Source organism: Argopecten irradians, chromosome 4 (genome assembly GCF_041381155.1).
Source record: "Argopecten irradians isolate NY chromosome 4, Ai_NY, whole genome shotgun sequence".
Lineage (NCBI taxonomy): Eukaryota > Metazoa > Mollusca > Bivalvia > Pectinida > Pectinidae > Argopecten > Argopecten irradians.
The window spans coordinates 29455015-29471646 of NC_091137.1; the positions used below are offsets into that span (position 1 = coordinate 29455015).

Below are 16632 nucleotides of genomic sequence, written 5' to 3' on the forward strand. Positions count from 1 at the left end.
AGTGTTTATATGCATGTCTTTGTTTCATTCTGTATCTGAACACAGGTGACCGTTAAGGCCCATGGGCCTCTTGTTAAAAATTATTTTCTCAAGCATTTTGCTAAATAATGTTGTAACAGAAATAGGCCTATAATCAGATGGGTCACTTCTTATTCCTTTACCTTTACAGATAGCTGTAACATTAGCATTTTTCCAGATTTGAGGTAGATGTCCAAGTTCAATTGATTTACTAATTAAAAAAGAATATGTTATGGTTTAACAAGTGATTCAGATACACCTTTGATAAATTAAGGGTGAATTGAGTCAGGACCTGGACGTTTTTTTACATTGATGAGATGAAGCTGGTCAAGTATGTCTTGTTCAGTGATAGTAATATTTGATAGTTCGTGGGGGAAATGGGGGATATCTAATGGAACATCATCAATAGTTTTATTAGTTGTAGAAATAGATGTAAAAAAAGGAGTTCAGAGATTCACACTTCTCTACTGGATGTAATTTCAAATCACCATTTATTTCCAAAGGATAATATGTATCATTTATACTTTTGGTATTCATTACAGACTTGGCAATTCGCCACCATTTACCTGAAGGGATACTTTTGTCCATAAGAGAATTTTATAATTTTAAACGATAATTTTGTTTCGCATTTCTTATCATAGTTATCACACTATTCCGTAGAGGTCTATATTTTTCCCATGAAGCAGGAGAATTTATCTGTTTAGCCTTAGTGGGTTGTCTGTTTCTCTGTCTCATCTTCAAGCGTATTTCATTATTCATCCATATTTTATCACCAGGTCGTATAATTGCAGTTTTTTGTGGTACATATTGGTTAACACAATTAAATATTTTATTGGAAACAATTTCATTCAAAATATCAATGTCGTTAGTAATACCAAGTTCCCTGTCCCAGTCAACTGATGAAAGATATTGATTAGCATTATCAAAATCGGTGTTATTGTAGTATATTAGTGGGTTTTTTTTAAAACCACGTTTGCGTATAGTCTTGAACGAAACAGATGCACTTACAGCACAGTGGTCACTACAAGCTGGAGGATTGACAGATACATTAAAAATTTTATTTTTAGCCCACCATCATCAGATGGTGGGCTATTCAAACCGCTTTTTGTCCGTGGTCCGACGTCCGTCCTTCCGTCCGTCCGTTAACAAGTATTGTTATCGCTATTTCTCAAAAAGCACTGAAGGGATCTGTCTCACATTTCATATGTAGGTTTCCCTAGGGCCCTTATTGTGCATATTGCATTTTGGGAATCGGTCAACAAGATGGCCACCAGGCAGCCATCTTGGATTTTGACAGTTAAAGATTGTTATCGCTATTTATCACAAAGTACTGAAGGGGTCTTTCTCAAATTTGATATGTCGGTTACCATAGGATCTAGTTGTGCCTGTTGAATTTTTGGATCAATCGGTCAACAAAATGGCCGCCTGGCAGCCATCTTGGAATTTGATTGTTAAAGTTTGATATCGCTATTTCTCAGAAAGAATTGAATGAATCTGTCTCAAATTTCATATATAGGTTCCCTTAGGGCTCTAGTTGTGCATATTTCGATTTGGGACCGATCGATCAACAAGATGGCCGCCAAGGAGCCATCTTGGATTTTGATAGTTGAAGTGTGTTACTACTATTTCTCAGAAAGTACTGAAGCGATCTGTCTCAAATTTTATATGTAGTATGTTTGCAAAAGTTTGAAAAGCAGAGAAAAGATCCCTATTTCCATTGTAAGACATAGATCATTCTTTGCTGGGCGCCAAGATCCCTCTGGGATCTCTTGTTATCGTTAGTCAGGATAACGTCAAAAGAAGATGATGAAGTGGAGGTTATCCTAGTAGGTTCATTAACAGTGTTTTCCAACCCATATTTCATCATTACTCTTTTTAAATGTGAATAAGATGTTAATTTCAACATATCTTGAATGATATCGCCAAGTAGAAATATTTTTTTATCTAAATGTGACACTTTCTCGATGGCTTCATCAAATTATATAAACACCCAATAAGTACATTTTCATTTTGTAACTTAACTTCTATCCAGATCATCTCCAGACTCTCATGTTCAAGATCATATCTCTGTTTTGCAATAATAGTGTTTTTGACATATATCAAAACATCTCCCCCTTGTCTATTTTGTCTGTCCTTTCTGAATAAAAAATGCTCTGTCAAAATATCTTCATCATTGATGTCTTGGTTCAAATGGGATTCACTAATGCAAACAATATCAAATTCACCATATTAGAGCATCAATTAGATCAGTTTTGTTCCTTAATGAACAAGCATTTACATGGCAAATGCTTCAATCATCATATATATATATTAATTATTGTTTGTATCGGACCCTGGATTAGGATGTACATCTGCACATATTAAAAGGGGTAGCCATATTACAGAATATTGGAATGAAAGGTCTGGATTTGCTAGGCTCAAAGACAAGACGAAATAATAGATTTTCAAACGTACAAGTACAGGTATATCCGTTATAGAACTCATAGGCCGGGCCGTGTACATATATTTACATTTAGTCTTTATGGAATAAGATGAAGCATGTGTAATTGTATATGCAACTATAACATAGACATGACCAGGCCATGAGCTCCGTAGAATACCTGTATAACGATGTATTGACAGTAACTACATGTATAATGATTAGAAATGTTGAGTTTCCGCTGATGTACAAGTACAAAGAGGACTATTGTTTGTTTCTTTTTGTAGTATTGCTTGATATTACCACATTTAAGTCCATGGTATGAATAGCAACTGTAGGATTACCACCTGTATTAAGGCGGTATCATTGGCAAAAAATCTCATTCTACAATTGATATCTTTCACTATATCATTAATATATACAAGGAAGAAAAGAGGACCTAAGATTGAGCCTTGAGGTACATCAATCTTAATATTACGTGTTGTGGGGTGTACATTTTTGACCCAACTAGCCCATGGCCTAATATATTGTTTGAATATAATAACTTCGCTGAGACTGGGAAACGGACATATGTAAACATCATACCACTAAAAGCGATGGCCTCGTTCATGACGTTGACAAATTCTGTATACTTTGATCTCATTGTCTTTCCTGTAGCGTTTCGCCATCCTTTCCAAACAGCCACCAACTCCTGATAGTTCCTACTCTTCGCCATCAAATCCGTAAGACCTGGATTATCATAAACGTCGTTAATGACATAGACAACGAAGTTAAGGTAAAACTAATTGTATATATTGCTGATGAATGTTTGGTATTCATTTAGGAAAATCAGAATTTTCAATTGTTTGTTTGATTGAATTAAAGTCCAATTAACAGCCAGGGTCATGTCGCGGCTTCCCATGTATGTAGTGTAATGACGTGAGAATATGTTTTGAAAGATTGTGTGTTGTGTCGTTTTGTATAGTGAAACGCTTGCCTTTTTATAGTGCTATATCACTGGAGCATGCTGCCGAAGACACCAAGCAATACACCCCACCCGGTCACATTATATTGACAATGGGCGAACGAGTCTTCCCATTCTCTTAATGCTAAGCGTTAAGCAGGAGCAGAAACTACTACTTTAATAGAGTATGGCGTGTCTCGGACAGGTGACAGAACCCAGATGCTTTCTCACAGGGGCGAGTGCTCAACCAAAGGCCAGAAGAGGGTTGGTGTCAAAGGAGACGTTATGAAGAAAGTAAGTTTTTTTTTGGTTTGATTAATTAAGGTCCTATTAACAGTCAGGGTCATGTAAGGACGGCCTCTCATGTATGCGTTGTGCTGTGTGTATGAAGTGCGGGTGTGTTTTAGAAGTTTGCAGTATATTCGTGTTTTGTCTTCTTTTATAGTGGACGTCTTGTCTTTTTGTCGTGCTATATCACTGAAGCATGGCGCCGAACACACCAAGCAACACAACCCACCCGGTCACATTACACTAACGGGCGAACCAGTCGTCCCATCCCCTTAATACTGAGCGCTGGGTAGGAGCATGAAACCACCACTGTTATAGACTATGGTGTAGACGTCAGATCTCAGAGCCTTCATCAAAGGGGCGAGTGCTCAATAAAAGGTCAAAAGTGGAGTGGTGTCAAGGAAGACGTTATGACGAAGATAGTAAGGCAGGAAGAAAAAAACTATAAGATTTACCACCTCATCTCGACGCCTCACACTTATGTCACAATAATTTATGTATTAACATTGAACATTTGAGTTTAGAACCACATTCTTTTAATAACAACAGAATACATTGCAAACATCTGAGCAAATGTACAGGACATAGAGAATTATATCCTAATAGTTTGTCCCAATGTTATATACAGGTATATTACATAATAGATGAGTAAACTTAAAACCAACGTTTCATATTCACACCTTTAATCAAACATGACTTAGAACACGGCCCAAGCCCGCCTCAAAACATATGCATGTTTTCGGTTTGTTTTCCTATTTTATGTTTTTGTTGAATTAACAATAAAAAGGGCAACAGTTCTACTATATAAGAAGACACAACATGAACATATCGCCCACAACATACACGAAACACACCGCATACATGGGAGGCCGTCCTTACATAACCCTGGCTGTTATTAGGACGTTAATTAATAATAAAAAAACCCAGCTACACTGCAAGTATCATCGCGGGAGAAACTCTGGTTTAGTATATAATGTCATTTCAAAATATTTTATTTAATCGAAAGATTTAATTCTGGATCGGGCAGCAGGCAAAGCCTATATAAGCCCTCTCCACATGATTGCTTGCATGTATTATATATACAATTTAGAAACATATTTTATCTTTAAAAGCATATTTGCGCTGGACTGATTCTATAAAAGAATATTTACATAATTAATCATTTTTAGAATTAGCACAAATTATACATATTACTGAAAACACTTATAAATAGTAATTTACATATACAATTAGATGAAATTACATAAAGTTATGAATAATATGCATATCTTCCTTTAGTATTAAACTTTAATTAATAACGGTATTTATTGATTAATATTTGCTTAATCAAATGGTTCTAATTTTAACTTAACTGGATTCTGATTAGGATTATAACTGGAAAATTCTCACTCCGGACTTTCATTGTAACTGGGCAGCACTAAAATGTCCAGTGTTTTACCACTAAGTGCCTACACAGTCACAAATATACGGAGTATGAGCAACATCGAGGGAGTAAACTATTATATATATATGCACGTATATTTTTACATTCAATTCATCAAGGAAAGTGATTAATCAGTGCTATTGGTTTAGTATATAATATACCATAATCGTGGAAAAAACCAAAAGAAATGGTTTCACTGCAAACCGTGCACCACGTGATGTCTTAATTGGAACAATAGTATTATTTTTATGTTAATATATCATGTAAACCTTAGGTAACCCTACGTGGAACATTGTACAAGTCGTCAGTAGTTTTGTAACTTTACAATGATACTGCATATCTTTATCTTTCTTGATACGTGTTTTGTCTATATTTTGGACTTACCTGGTTCCAGAGACAGACAGCCTTTACCGAACTCCGGTAGACACACTTCAGCGGTACTGTATATACTTGTAAGTTCAGCCCCAAGCGTGGATATCTAGCGAACGTTAATACCGAAAATATTATCTAGGTATAGGATAAAACGTATAGAAGTTTTAGTATAGGTAGTGATATCCAATAGGATTCAACAATGTCTATTACCAATAATTAGGAAAAATATGAATGAAGTTGTTTAGCAGGATACATGCAACACTGCAATGACATACATAACAGAATTCCGTTCGTGTTTCTTCTTTTCCTTTCGTGCTTTTTCTACTAATGGTGTCATGTGCACGAAACATTTATTCTACATAAATGAAAACCGGTGTCTATTCTCACCTTGTTAGCTCAGGGTTATAATTGACAACATTTTATCTACATAAACACTATTTTTTCCTGTAGAATACCTCCACAATTCCATACTTACTGATCTAAATTTCTCGGTGTCGTTTATAGCAGCAAACCCTATGTCAACAAGTCCACCGAACTGCCGTTTAATATCAGGGTCTGTAAAGGTTTTCCAATTAGGAAATCTAGTGCTGATGTTTCTAGCAACTTCATTGGCAAATTCGGCAGCTTCCAAATTAATTGCTGTCTGCAAAGAACGTTAAAGATTATCGATTATGTGTGGTGCTTCTGCTTAGAAAAGTGGTAAAAACTCCAAATGTTGTATTTTGCATTACATTCATATGTTCTAAATAAAATTTTGCCGTATGGGGTGTGTTACTTGGTGTCTTTGGTGGCATGACTCAGTGATATAGCACTATAAAAATGTCAAGTTCCGCAATAAAAGCAGACAAAACACGAATATAACGCAGCAACAAACACCCGCACTTCATACACGCAACACATCGCATATATTGTTAGACCGTACTTACATGACCCTAGCTGTTAATAGGACGTTATTAATTTAATCAAACACACAAACGTAATTTTCGCGCATATGATATCCATTTAATATCACAACTTATTTATAGAGTCATGGGTAACATATTTTATTATTCATCACTGGCAATATATTGTCGGATATTATAGTATCGTCTGATGTTATGGCACAAGAAAAACTGTCTACTTAAAAAAAACATATATATATACAATACAGTGGACAAATGTACATACCAATGAATTTGGTTAGTTGGTTGGTCGTGCAAGGACGGCCTTCTGCGTATGTGATGTCTTAGGTATTTTGAAGGGTGAGGTGCGTGATTTGGGAGACATGTATGTTAGTGTCTTCTTGTATATTGGATTTCTTTCCCTTTTTATAGTCCTATATCACTGTAGCATGAAGCCGAAGACACCAAGCAACACACCCCGACCCGGTCAAATACTAACAACGGCGAACCAGTTGTCCAACTATGGGTATGCCGAACTCTAAGCAGGAGCGGACACTACCACTTTAATATTCTATGGTGTGTCGTGGCCAAGGGAAAGAACCCGGAGCTTTCCTCATAGGGGCGAGAAGTCAACCGAAGGCCAAAGGTGAGGTGGTGTCAAGGGAGGAAGAAAGGAAAGGAAAATACCCTAAATTTAGTCGCCTTTAGTTTCACTTTTACTATCTAAAGAGTAGGGAATTGTTTGAAACAGTCATTTACCTGAAAACGAGTTATTTACATGCATTCAATTTTGCTTTTTTGTTTGGGAAACGCATTGGGTGTACTTCATTCGGAACCTCTCTGACTATCTTTATTTCCAATGAAAAAATACAACGCTTGGTGATCCATCTGCTTTGGTGATCCAGATTTGATGCAGCGGATGAAAATTTGTTTACATATTCTAGCAACATGGCCTCCAGGTTGCCATCTCTGGAAATAATTGGTAACCGATAGGGACAGTGAAAATAAGCAACAAGTAGTTAAAACCGCAGTAAATATTCTAAATGACTACATACGAGAAAAATCACTGGGCAGTATCGATAATAATATACATGTAATACATATATGTGTGTGTGTTTATTGTTATAATTTTGATAAACAGTATGTTTTCAAGTTGTGATAACATTTTTCTCAACGATATAACAAAACACCTTTTGAATGGATTATTCGGAAATAGCACTTTTATTGTCTACCTCAACATAAACTATTATATAAACTAGTTTATGTCTGGTGGGACAATAAAGTGATATTTCCCTAATACCCATTCAATAACTGTATATCAGCAAACCAAAATGTTTACAAGTGACAATGTGCGACTTGGATTAAGACCCAGCAAATGAATATTTTACAAACTGAAAAATTGGAAGTGACCCTGCAGGTAGGGCGTTAGAATACACAGATTCCAGGATACAAAGTTTAGCTCACCTCGTCCGATTTTTGTTTGTTTGATTTATTAACGTCCTATTAACAACTATGGTCATGTAAGGACGGCCTCCCATGAATGCCCTGCAGGTAGGGCGTTAGAATTGTACCTGCTGCCCCTATTGCATGATCGTAAAAGGCGACTAAATTTAGGATCTTATCTTTTCTCTTCTTCCTAACTGACTTTATCTTTCCTAATGCCTCCCTTGGCACCGCCTCACTTTTGGCCTTGAGTTGAGCGTTCGCCTCTGTGAGGAAGGCTCTGGGTTCTGTCCCCTGGCCGAGACACACCACAGTCTATAAAAGTGGTAGTTTCTGCTCCTGCTTGGCGCTCAGCATACAGGGAGTGGGACGACTGGTTCGCCCGTTGTCAGTTTAATGTGACCGGGTGGGGTGCTTCAGTGATATAGCACTATAAAAAGGGCAACAGTTCCACTATAAAAGAAGACACAACATGTATATACCGCAGTCTCCCAAAAACACATACCGGCACAACATACATGCAACATACCGCATACATGGGAGGCCGTCCTTACATGACCATAGCTGTTAATAGGATGTAAATTAATCAAACAAACAAACAAAAAGAATGCAGTGTGTTGCGTGTATGTTGTGCAAAGTGCGTGTTTTGGGAGACTGCGGTATGTTCGTGTTGTGTCTTCTTGTATAGTGGAACTGTTGCCCTTTTTATAGTGCTATAGCTATATCACTGTCCAAGGACCGAGGTGAGCTTATGGGATACCGCGGCGTCCGGCGTCCGTCAACAATCGACTTCTCCATAACTGCTGCTCGGATTTCAACAAAATTTGACTGGTAGCATCCTTATGGGCTTCTAACTGAAAATTGTACAAAAGATAGGGCAGACCCTCAGGGGCCTGGCCAAAAGGGCTCAATTTGGCTATTTCCATATAAATGACTTCTTCTCTGAAACTAAGCATGGGATAGCAATCATTATGTAAAGGTAGCATCCTTATAGTGTTTGGATTCAAAATTTTGCAAATGATGGGGCTGATCCCCCGGGGACCTGAGGGGCGGAGTCAAAAATGGTCAATTTGACTATTTCCATATAAACGACTTCTTCTCTGCAACTAAACATGGGATTACGCTCATAATGCAATGGAAGCATCCTTATAGGTGGGGATTCAAATTGTGCAAATGATGGGGCAGAACAACAACCTCCCCCCCCCCCCCCCCGGTGGCCTGAGGGGCGAGGTAAAAAGGGGTCAATTTGGCTGTTTCCATGTAAACGACTTCTCTGCAATTAAGCATGGGAGAGCACTCATAATGCAATACTATGTATTAAGGTAGCATCCTTATAAGGTGGGGATTTGAAATTGTACAAATGATAGGGCTGATCCCCCGGGGTTTAAGACGCGGGGCCAAAAAGGTCAATTAGGCTACTATTTTCATATAAATTACTTCCTCTCTAAACCTTTGTGTTGGATAGCATATTCGTATGGTATCTTTAGCATCATTATGTGGCTGTGATTCAAAATCGAACAAATTTTAGAGTCAATTTTGCTATGTTTTTCTAATTGTAAGAAGCTTTGTGATAATTACTAAAAACAAACCATGTGAGCGATAAGGCCCTCTGGGCCTCTTGTTCCGTCACGCGGTGATACTTATAGGCAGAGAATACCAATGTCCGAGTAACGGTCATTGTCGGTAATACTTGCTCAATAACGGAACTAAGATTCAACTATTATGTTTTGTTTCTTATTTATATTTTATTACTGATTTTTGTAAGAAAGTACCCAGGTAAGTTATGAGATATCTGTGAGACGTCAGATGCCGTTGATTTCCAAATGTTGGACAACAGCTGGATTTGATGTCGTAACTTACATGTCATTTCCTTGTGAAGTGTCTATTAAAGTTAATTTTTCATGCGTATTCAGATTATATTTGGTACAATATATTTTGACAATCAATGTTCAGTGTTTTGTCATAATGTGTGATTCTCCACTCGTGAACAATTGTTACATATACCGCCATTTATTTCATATGTGCCCTACATAAATAAAGTCAAGAGGTCATGAAAGTCACATGTCAAAATTGACTGTATGTGGTATTGCGAAACGGTGTATTGTACCTGCTGGCCCTATTGCATGATCCTAAAGGCGACTAAATTTAGGATACTATCTTTTTACTTTCTGACTTGACATTATTTTTCTTAGCGTCTCCATCGACACAAACAAACAAAACTTTGAACAATTTACTTTCTATCCTTATCGTTTTATAATGAGAAATAATTGTTGGATCTTTGAGCATTTGTGAACAATCGTCGTGTTTTGGTTTCAAAGTTTTAAAGCAACCACCACCACAGCGGAAATGTCTTCACAACAACTTTACCAATTAATAACATTTAGTATCCAACTGGAAAGATGTTTGTATAAAATAAAATTTTGGACCTAAGTATGTCAGTTCGTTCAAAAAGATCTCAATAATGTTTCCCTGAGGCGTACAGGTATCAATATTGCACAGTCAGTAAATCACATAACCCACAGCCTTCATCCCGCCTGACATGTCCATCCGTCTAACTTGTTACCCACAACCTTCATCCCGCTTGACATGTCCATCCGTCTAACTTGTTACAAAGTAGAGCAATGTCTTAATGAGAATGTTAAATGGAATAAGAGGTCAATGAATAGAATATTTCAGTTAGAATTTACTAGACTGGCATACCTTAAACCATAGCTTACACTGTACATTCGATTTGATAACAAGTTTGAAAATGTACACATATAATTCTTCTTCGTGTATCGATACTCTTTCAATTTATAAATTTCACGAATGTTTATCCATTGATCAATATCATAACGAAAAATTAAGCATATCACATTCACGAGAGAAACATCTTAATACCCTATTTTGACCACCAGTTGAATAGTACTCCACATAGCCAGATCCATTGAGTCAAACCTTTGTCATACTGTATATCTCAGACCTGACTGGTCCTAAAGAACAAAACTACAATAGTGCTTAGGTGTCGGACTATACCAGAGCCAATGGATTAGTCCAGGCAATTTTTAAATGCTGGCCAACAAGTATTGTTCTACATGTGTGAAAAAGGTTTGATAACAGGAAAAGGTCATTGCCCTTAATCTGATAAATGCTGGCCAACATTATTGTTCTACATGTGTGAAAAGGGTTTGATAACAGGAAAAGGTCATTGTCCTTAACCTGCTAGTTTTCAGCAACAACCTAAAGTAGTACACTCACTTTTTTTTCATTTTGGAACAGAACAAAATGGCCGCGAAATCTGCAAACGTTCAAAATGACATGTGATTAAAGTTATTGTGACGGGGTTGTGAACAGGTTAGTGTTGATATATGTAAAGAATAACATCTTATTGTATAATAGGCGCGGTGGCACGCAGACATTGCCCAGAACAAATTATACAGAACTTTTACTGAAGGTGGTGAAAATTTTGGCCAGCGATGCATTTCATTCCTGGTGTTTTTATATAGTATATAGGGGTATTTTTTATATGTATACTATATATTATTGACAGAACGTCAAACTCCTGTGCATAAAGTCAGTTATGCCAGGTTTACACTATTTTCCCTGCGGCCACGGCAGCCCCGTTTTGCCCGGAACGTAGTTCGCCGTTTTCACGGTTCGCCAAGGCTAACTAGAGATGAAAGTCTGATGACGGACTCTTTGGAGCAGGTGTATGCCCATAGTATTAAAATTGAAAATAATGAAATAATCAGAAATGAAACGATATCTAATTTCTTTAAAACACATATTAATTACAAAATGTATTAAAAGAAAAGAAAAATCTGAACTAGATTTGGTAAATATATCATATTATTACATAATTTGTTTACACCAATCTATATGAAGAAATATACTATTTTCAACTATTACACCGACCGTTCAATAAAACCTTGTTATATTGCACGGTTCGAAGTTATATTGCACGCTTCCATGGAAACGTTATATTGCACGGTTCGAGATGTTATATTGCACGGCTTCAGGAACACCTCGCTGTTGTCGTCTAGTTTTGTAGACAACTTGCGAGTAACAGTGAGTTACGTTATTATGACGTCACAAAGGTTCACGCTCAATTTCGCGCTGGTTTTATAGATCTCGAATCAAGCACGTCATGTAGACGTTTACTGTACCGAGTAAAGGACAGACACGATGAATGTATTAGATCAAAAGGTTGCAAGCAGGTCTAATAATGTGAAAACAGACAATAAGACATCCAAACCGGAGTTACAACTTGACGTACGTGGGCTATACGTCAATCTTCAATAGGATATTAGTTTTTTTCCGTACGGTACGGTGTTGATGATTTTGTTAAGTGATTGTCGTATTCGTTTTATAAAACTGGTGATTATGTAATAAAACAAATATTCCATGGTTACTGTGCTCTAGTTCATAATATTTACCCCTCGGTGATGGCAATCAACAAATGCTATATTGTACTCGGCCTTTGGCCTCGTGCAATATAACATTTGTTGATTACCATCACCTCGGGTTAAATATTATGAACTAGAGCACAGTAACCCATGAAATATTTCTATAATGTATTATATAGCAGCTAACTAATAGGAGACAGTAGTTTAATATGGCAAAGTGTTTCTATGTAGATCACTTTTATGTTATGGTTCTCACTTAATTGAATGTTTTTGTAATAATAGCTTTGGTATAATTTGATGGTTAATATGTGTTTGATAATGCCTATTTCTATTATTCGTTAATACAAATACTCGATAAAGTATCAAATATGTACCAGACCAACCTATGATATTCCATCATATATTGCTTGCAACGTACAGTTGTGTGACCGCACAACGTACCTAAACCTGCGTGCGCACAACTGTGCGGTTCGGATCGCACAGCTGTGCGATCGGGACGATCGGACAATCAAATTTGCGAAATTATTCCATAAACGGACCGTGTTGATTAATGATGAGTCTAATTTACTTGTACTGTCATTTCAGTGGATATCTAAATCTACTACTTACTTTCTGTTTAAACATAGGTTTCTACACATTTACCATCATAATATTTTAAATATATTTTGATTGATATATATTTAATTTTGATTTATTCATTGTATTGTCAGTTTGAACGATATCTCTATATATATATAATATAAAGACATGGAATCAATATAAGTTGTGTACATTTATTAGAAGATCATTAAATGAAAGTGGTGACATGTACATTAAAATAATGTGGAGTGTCATATATAATTCATGTTGTCAAGAGACAAGATCTGTTTAGTTAGTGTACTTATACACATAAAATCAATCGTGATAAAACGTGGGAAAACGTAACAGAACGTTAAAAAAACTTGAAAGCACCATGAGTTTCCGGGGAACGTGCTTGCTGCCCGTTCCACTACGGACCGTCTGCAAGTTCTGTTATGGCTTCGTACGCACTGTTACGTTTTGTTTCGTCAATCCCGTTTTATTACGTCATGTTACATTTATCATCTGTACCGTGACAGCCATGGCAAATATTAATCACGTAATTCCATTAATCAAAATGTTAATCACGGCGGCTCACGTTTGTCTATCACGTCCTCCTGCGTTGTTTCACGTTGTGTCGCGGTCACCACGTTTTGTCCATGGTGGCCTGAAACAGGGCTGCCGTGTCATTAGGAAGAAGATCCTAAATTTAGTCGCCTTTTACGATCATGCAATAGGGGCAGCAGGTACAATTCTAAAGTCCTACCTGCAGGCCCAATTATGCAAACAAATTGACACATAATTCAGTGTAAAAATCATGTAAAAGGATTAGGAAAATTAACATAAAACAGAACATCTTAATATTGATATTGAGGTGGGGGTGCGATAGAACACGGCCAAAAAATTAAAAGAAATAGGGCGTGTATACAAAGGATGGGTTTTATGGCAACTTGTTAGATTAATAACAATAAAATGTTGAAGAAAATGTATGCCAATATGACGCATGTGATTTTTTTCTGAGAAGGCAGATCACTTAAACCAATCAGGTTATTTTACAAAAGGTGACGTCATACGGTACCCCATATAGGGGACAGCATAGTAAAATGGAGGGAACTACTAAAATTGTACAACATTATTTCTATATGTGTCTGTACATAAATTAGCTATAAGTATAGCTTGCATTTATGCACACTCCACATACAGGAAACAAAGATTTAAATGATTGAAAATGACCAACGTAAGGTGACATATTTATTATCAATAAAAAAAGATAAATAAAACCTATATATCAAAGTAATATAACAAATATTAGGCAAACAAATTGACACATAATTCAAAGGTTCAAAGTTTAAAATATCTCTGTTGTGCGTAGTGAGAGATCTTGACAAAGCCGTGTTAGTTCATGGTTTATTCATTCTAACAAAAATAACGTGACGTCACGGTCACAAAGCTATAACGTCACAATGCACTATGGCGCGCAAAGGCATATAAAATGTTAATGAAATATCTCAAAGAGGATTTTTTAACTTCCCTACCAAAATATCAATGGCCTTTTGCGGTTACAATACTAAATACAAGTTTCCTGCATCTCCATGTTAACAGTGAAGATTCATTTGATGTGAAAATGATAGTTGCTTTAATGTAATGTATTAAAATATTATAATGTGAAATAATCGTTGAATATTCCAGCATTCGTAAACAGTCATCGTTAGTTTGAATATTCCAGCATTCGTAAACAGTCATCGTTAGTTTGAATATATTGTTGTGAAGCAGCCGCCAAAACTTTATCAACTGGAAAGCTTAGACGTGTGTCTATAATAAGCTTTTCGACCATAAGTAGGTTAAGTTCACGTTATAAGATGTCAATGATGTTGCCTTAGGCGTACAAGTATTCATATCACGCAGTCAGTAAATAAAAAAAACTCAACCTTCACCCCTCCTGACATGTCCATCTCCCTTATGTGTAACCAAGTAGAGCAATGTATTTAAGATGCTCCACCGCTGACAAATGGTATTTTTTCACTATCAAAAACAGGAGACGATTTAGTATTTTTCTTCAGTTACAAAAGTTACTTACTTTACACCATAACCTCCGTTAAAAAGTTTAAGCTTCTAATTTTGATTCAAGTTGAAAATATGAAAAAATAATTCATTGCATCCCGAAAAAATTCCGTGGCACTATATCCTATATGGAATGAAGTATTAATTGCGCATGCACCCAAAGCCGAAATGAATTATTTTATATTAATTATTTTTCAAATGAAGAATATCATTTATACTCTGTCGGCGGTGGAGCATCTTTAATGGGAATGTTAAATCGAGTAAGGGGTCAATTAATAGAATATTTCAGTCAGGATTTACAGGACTTGCATATCGTAAATTACAGCTGATGCTCCGTACTGTTTTCAAATTAAAAATTAAGTAAATTTGAAGCATGTACATATACAGTTCTTTTTTGGTGTATCGGTACTCTTTCTTAATCACGAATGTACTGGCACTTTTGTTAACATAATAATGGCGTAATTAACGGCTGACTTTTTCATTGAATTAATTACAGGAATGTATCGGTATCCGCTGATCAATATGAAACGAGATAGAAAATATAATTAACATTTTACATATTCGACAGATACATCATAAAAACCCTAATTTGAATACCAGTTAAGTAATAACCGACATAGCCAAATCTATTGAGCCAAACATAAACTGTAAATACAAGATCTGATCAAAAAGGGCAAAACTACAATAGTGCTGAAGGATCAACCACATCGTAAGCAAAGAAATATCAGCATACAGGTGTTAGGTTACATTGATCATGTTGACTTAAAGTAGGCGATGTTTGATTGCATGCCAACAAGCATTGTTTTACAAAATCAAGTAAAAAAGGTCAAATAAACAGCAAGAGGTCATTGTCCTCATTCTGTGAGTTTTCTTTGTTTGTTTGTTTGATTATTTTAACGTCCTATTAACAGCTAGGGTCATGTAAGGACGGCCTCCCATGTATGCAGTGTGTAGCATGTGTGAAGTGCGTGGTTCGTGTTTTGGGAAACTGCAGTATGTTCGTGTTGTGTCTTCTTGTATGGTGGAACTGTTGCCCTTTTTATAGTGCTATATCACTGAAGCATGCCGCCGAAGACACAAAGCAACACACCCCACTCGGTCACATTATACTGACAACGGGCGAACCAGTCGTCCCACTCCCTGTTTGCTGAGCGCTAAGCAAGAGTAGAAACTACCACTTTTATAGACTTTGGTGTGTCTCGGCCAGGGGACAGAACCCAAAGCCTTCCTCACAAGGGCAACGCTCAACCCAATGCCAAAAGTGAGGCGGTACCAAGGTAGGCATTAGGAAAGATAAAGTCAGTTAGAAAGAAGAGAAAAGATAAGATCCTAAATTTAGTGGCCTTTTACGATCATGCAATAGGGGCAGCAGGTACAATTCTAACGCCCAACCTGCAGGGCCACTGTCAGTTTTCAACAGCAGCCTAAAGTAGTACATCCACTACAGGTAAATATCGGATTCGGCATATCGGTACTGAAACAGCCGCTTTTGAGGTCTCGAAGTTCTGAGATCAAGCGTAAAATATATTAAAATTTGTTGTTTTTTTTATTAATTAACGTCCCATTAACAGCTATGGTCATGTAAGGACGGCCTCCCATGTATGCGTGTATGTTGTGCGAGGTGCGTGTTTTGGGAGACTGTGGTATATTCATGTTGTTTCTTCTTGTATAGTGCAACTGTTGACATTTTATAGTGCTATATCACTGAAGCATGCCACCGAAAACACCAAGCCCGGTCACATTATACTGACACTGGTTCGCCCGTTGTCAGAACATACCGCAGTCTCCCAGTACACTCACCTCGCACAACATACACGCAACTCACCGCATACATGGGAGGC

The 16632-nt window shown here is 36.8% G+C and overlaps 1 protein-coding gene across 1 annotated transcript in view; it reads right to left on the minus strand.

Moving 5' to 3' along the window:
* The window catches only part of LOC138322218 (angiotensin-converting enzyme-like), a 28653-nt gene that overhangs the window by 10912 nt on the left and 1109 nt on the right, over window positions 1–16632 (minus strand). Inside the window, exons 2-4 of the mRNA XM_069266264.1 lie at window positions 5939–6106; window positions 5476–5569; window positions 3023–3166 (exon numbers count right to left, since the gene is read on the minus strand). Of these exons, the coding sequence (XP_069122365.1) occupies window positions 3023–3166; window positions 5476–5569; window positions 5939–6106 (406 nt within the window). The remainder of the gene's footprint in view (window positions 1–3022; window positions 3167–5475; window positions 5570–5938; window positions 6107–16632) is intronic.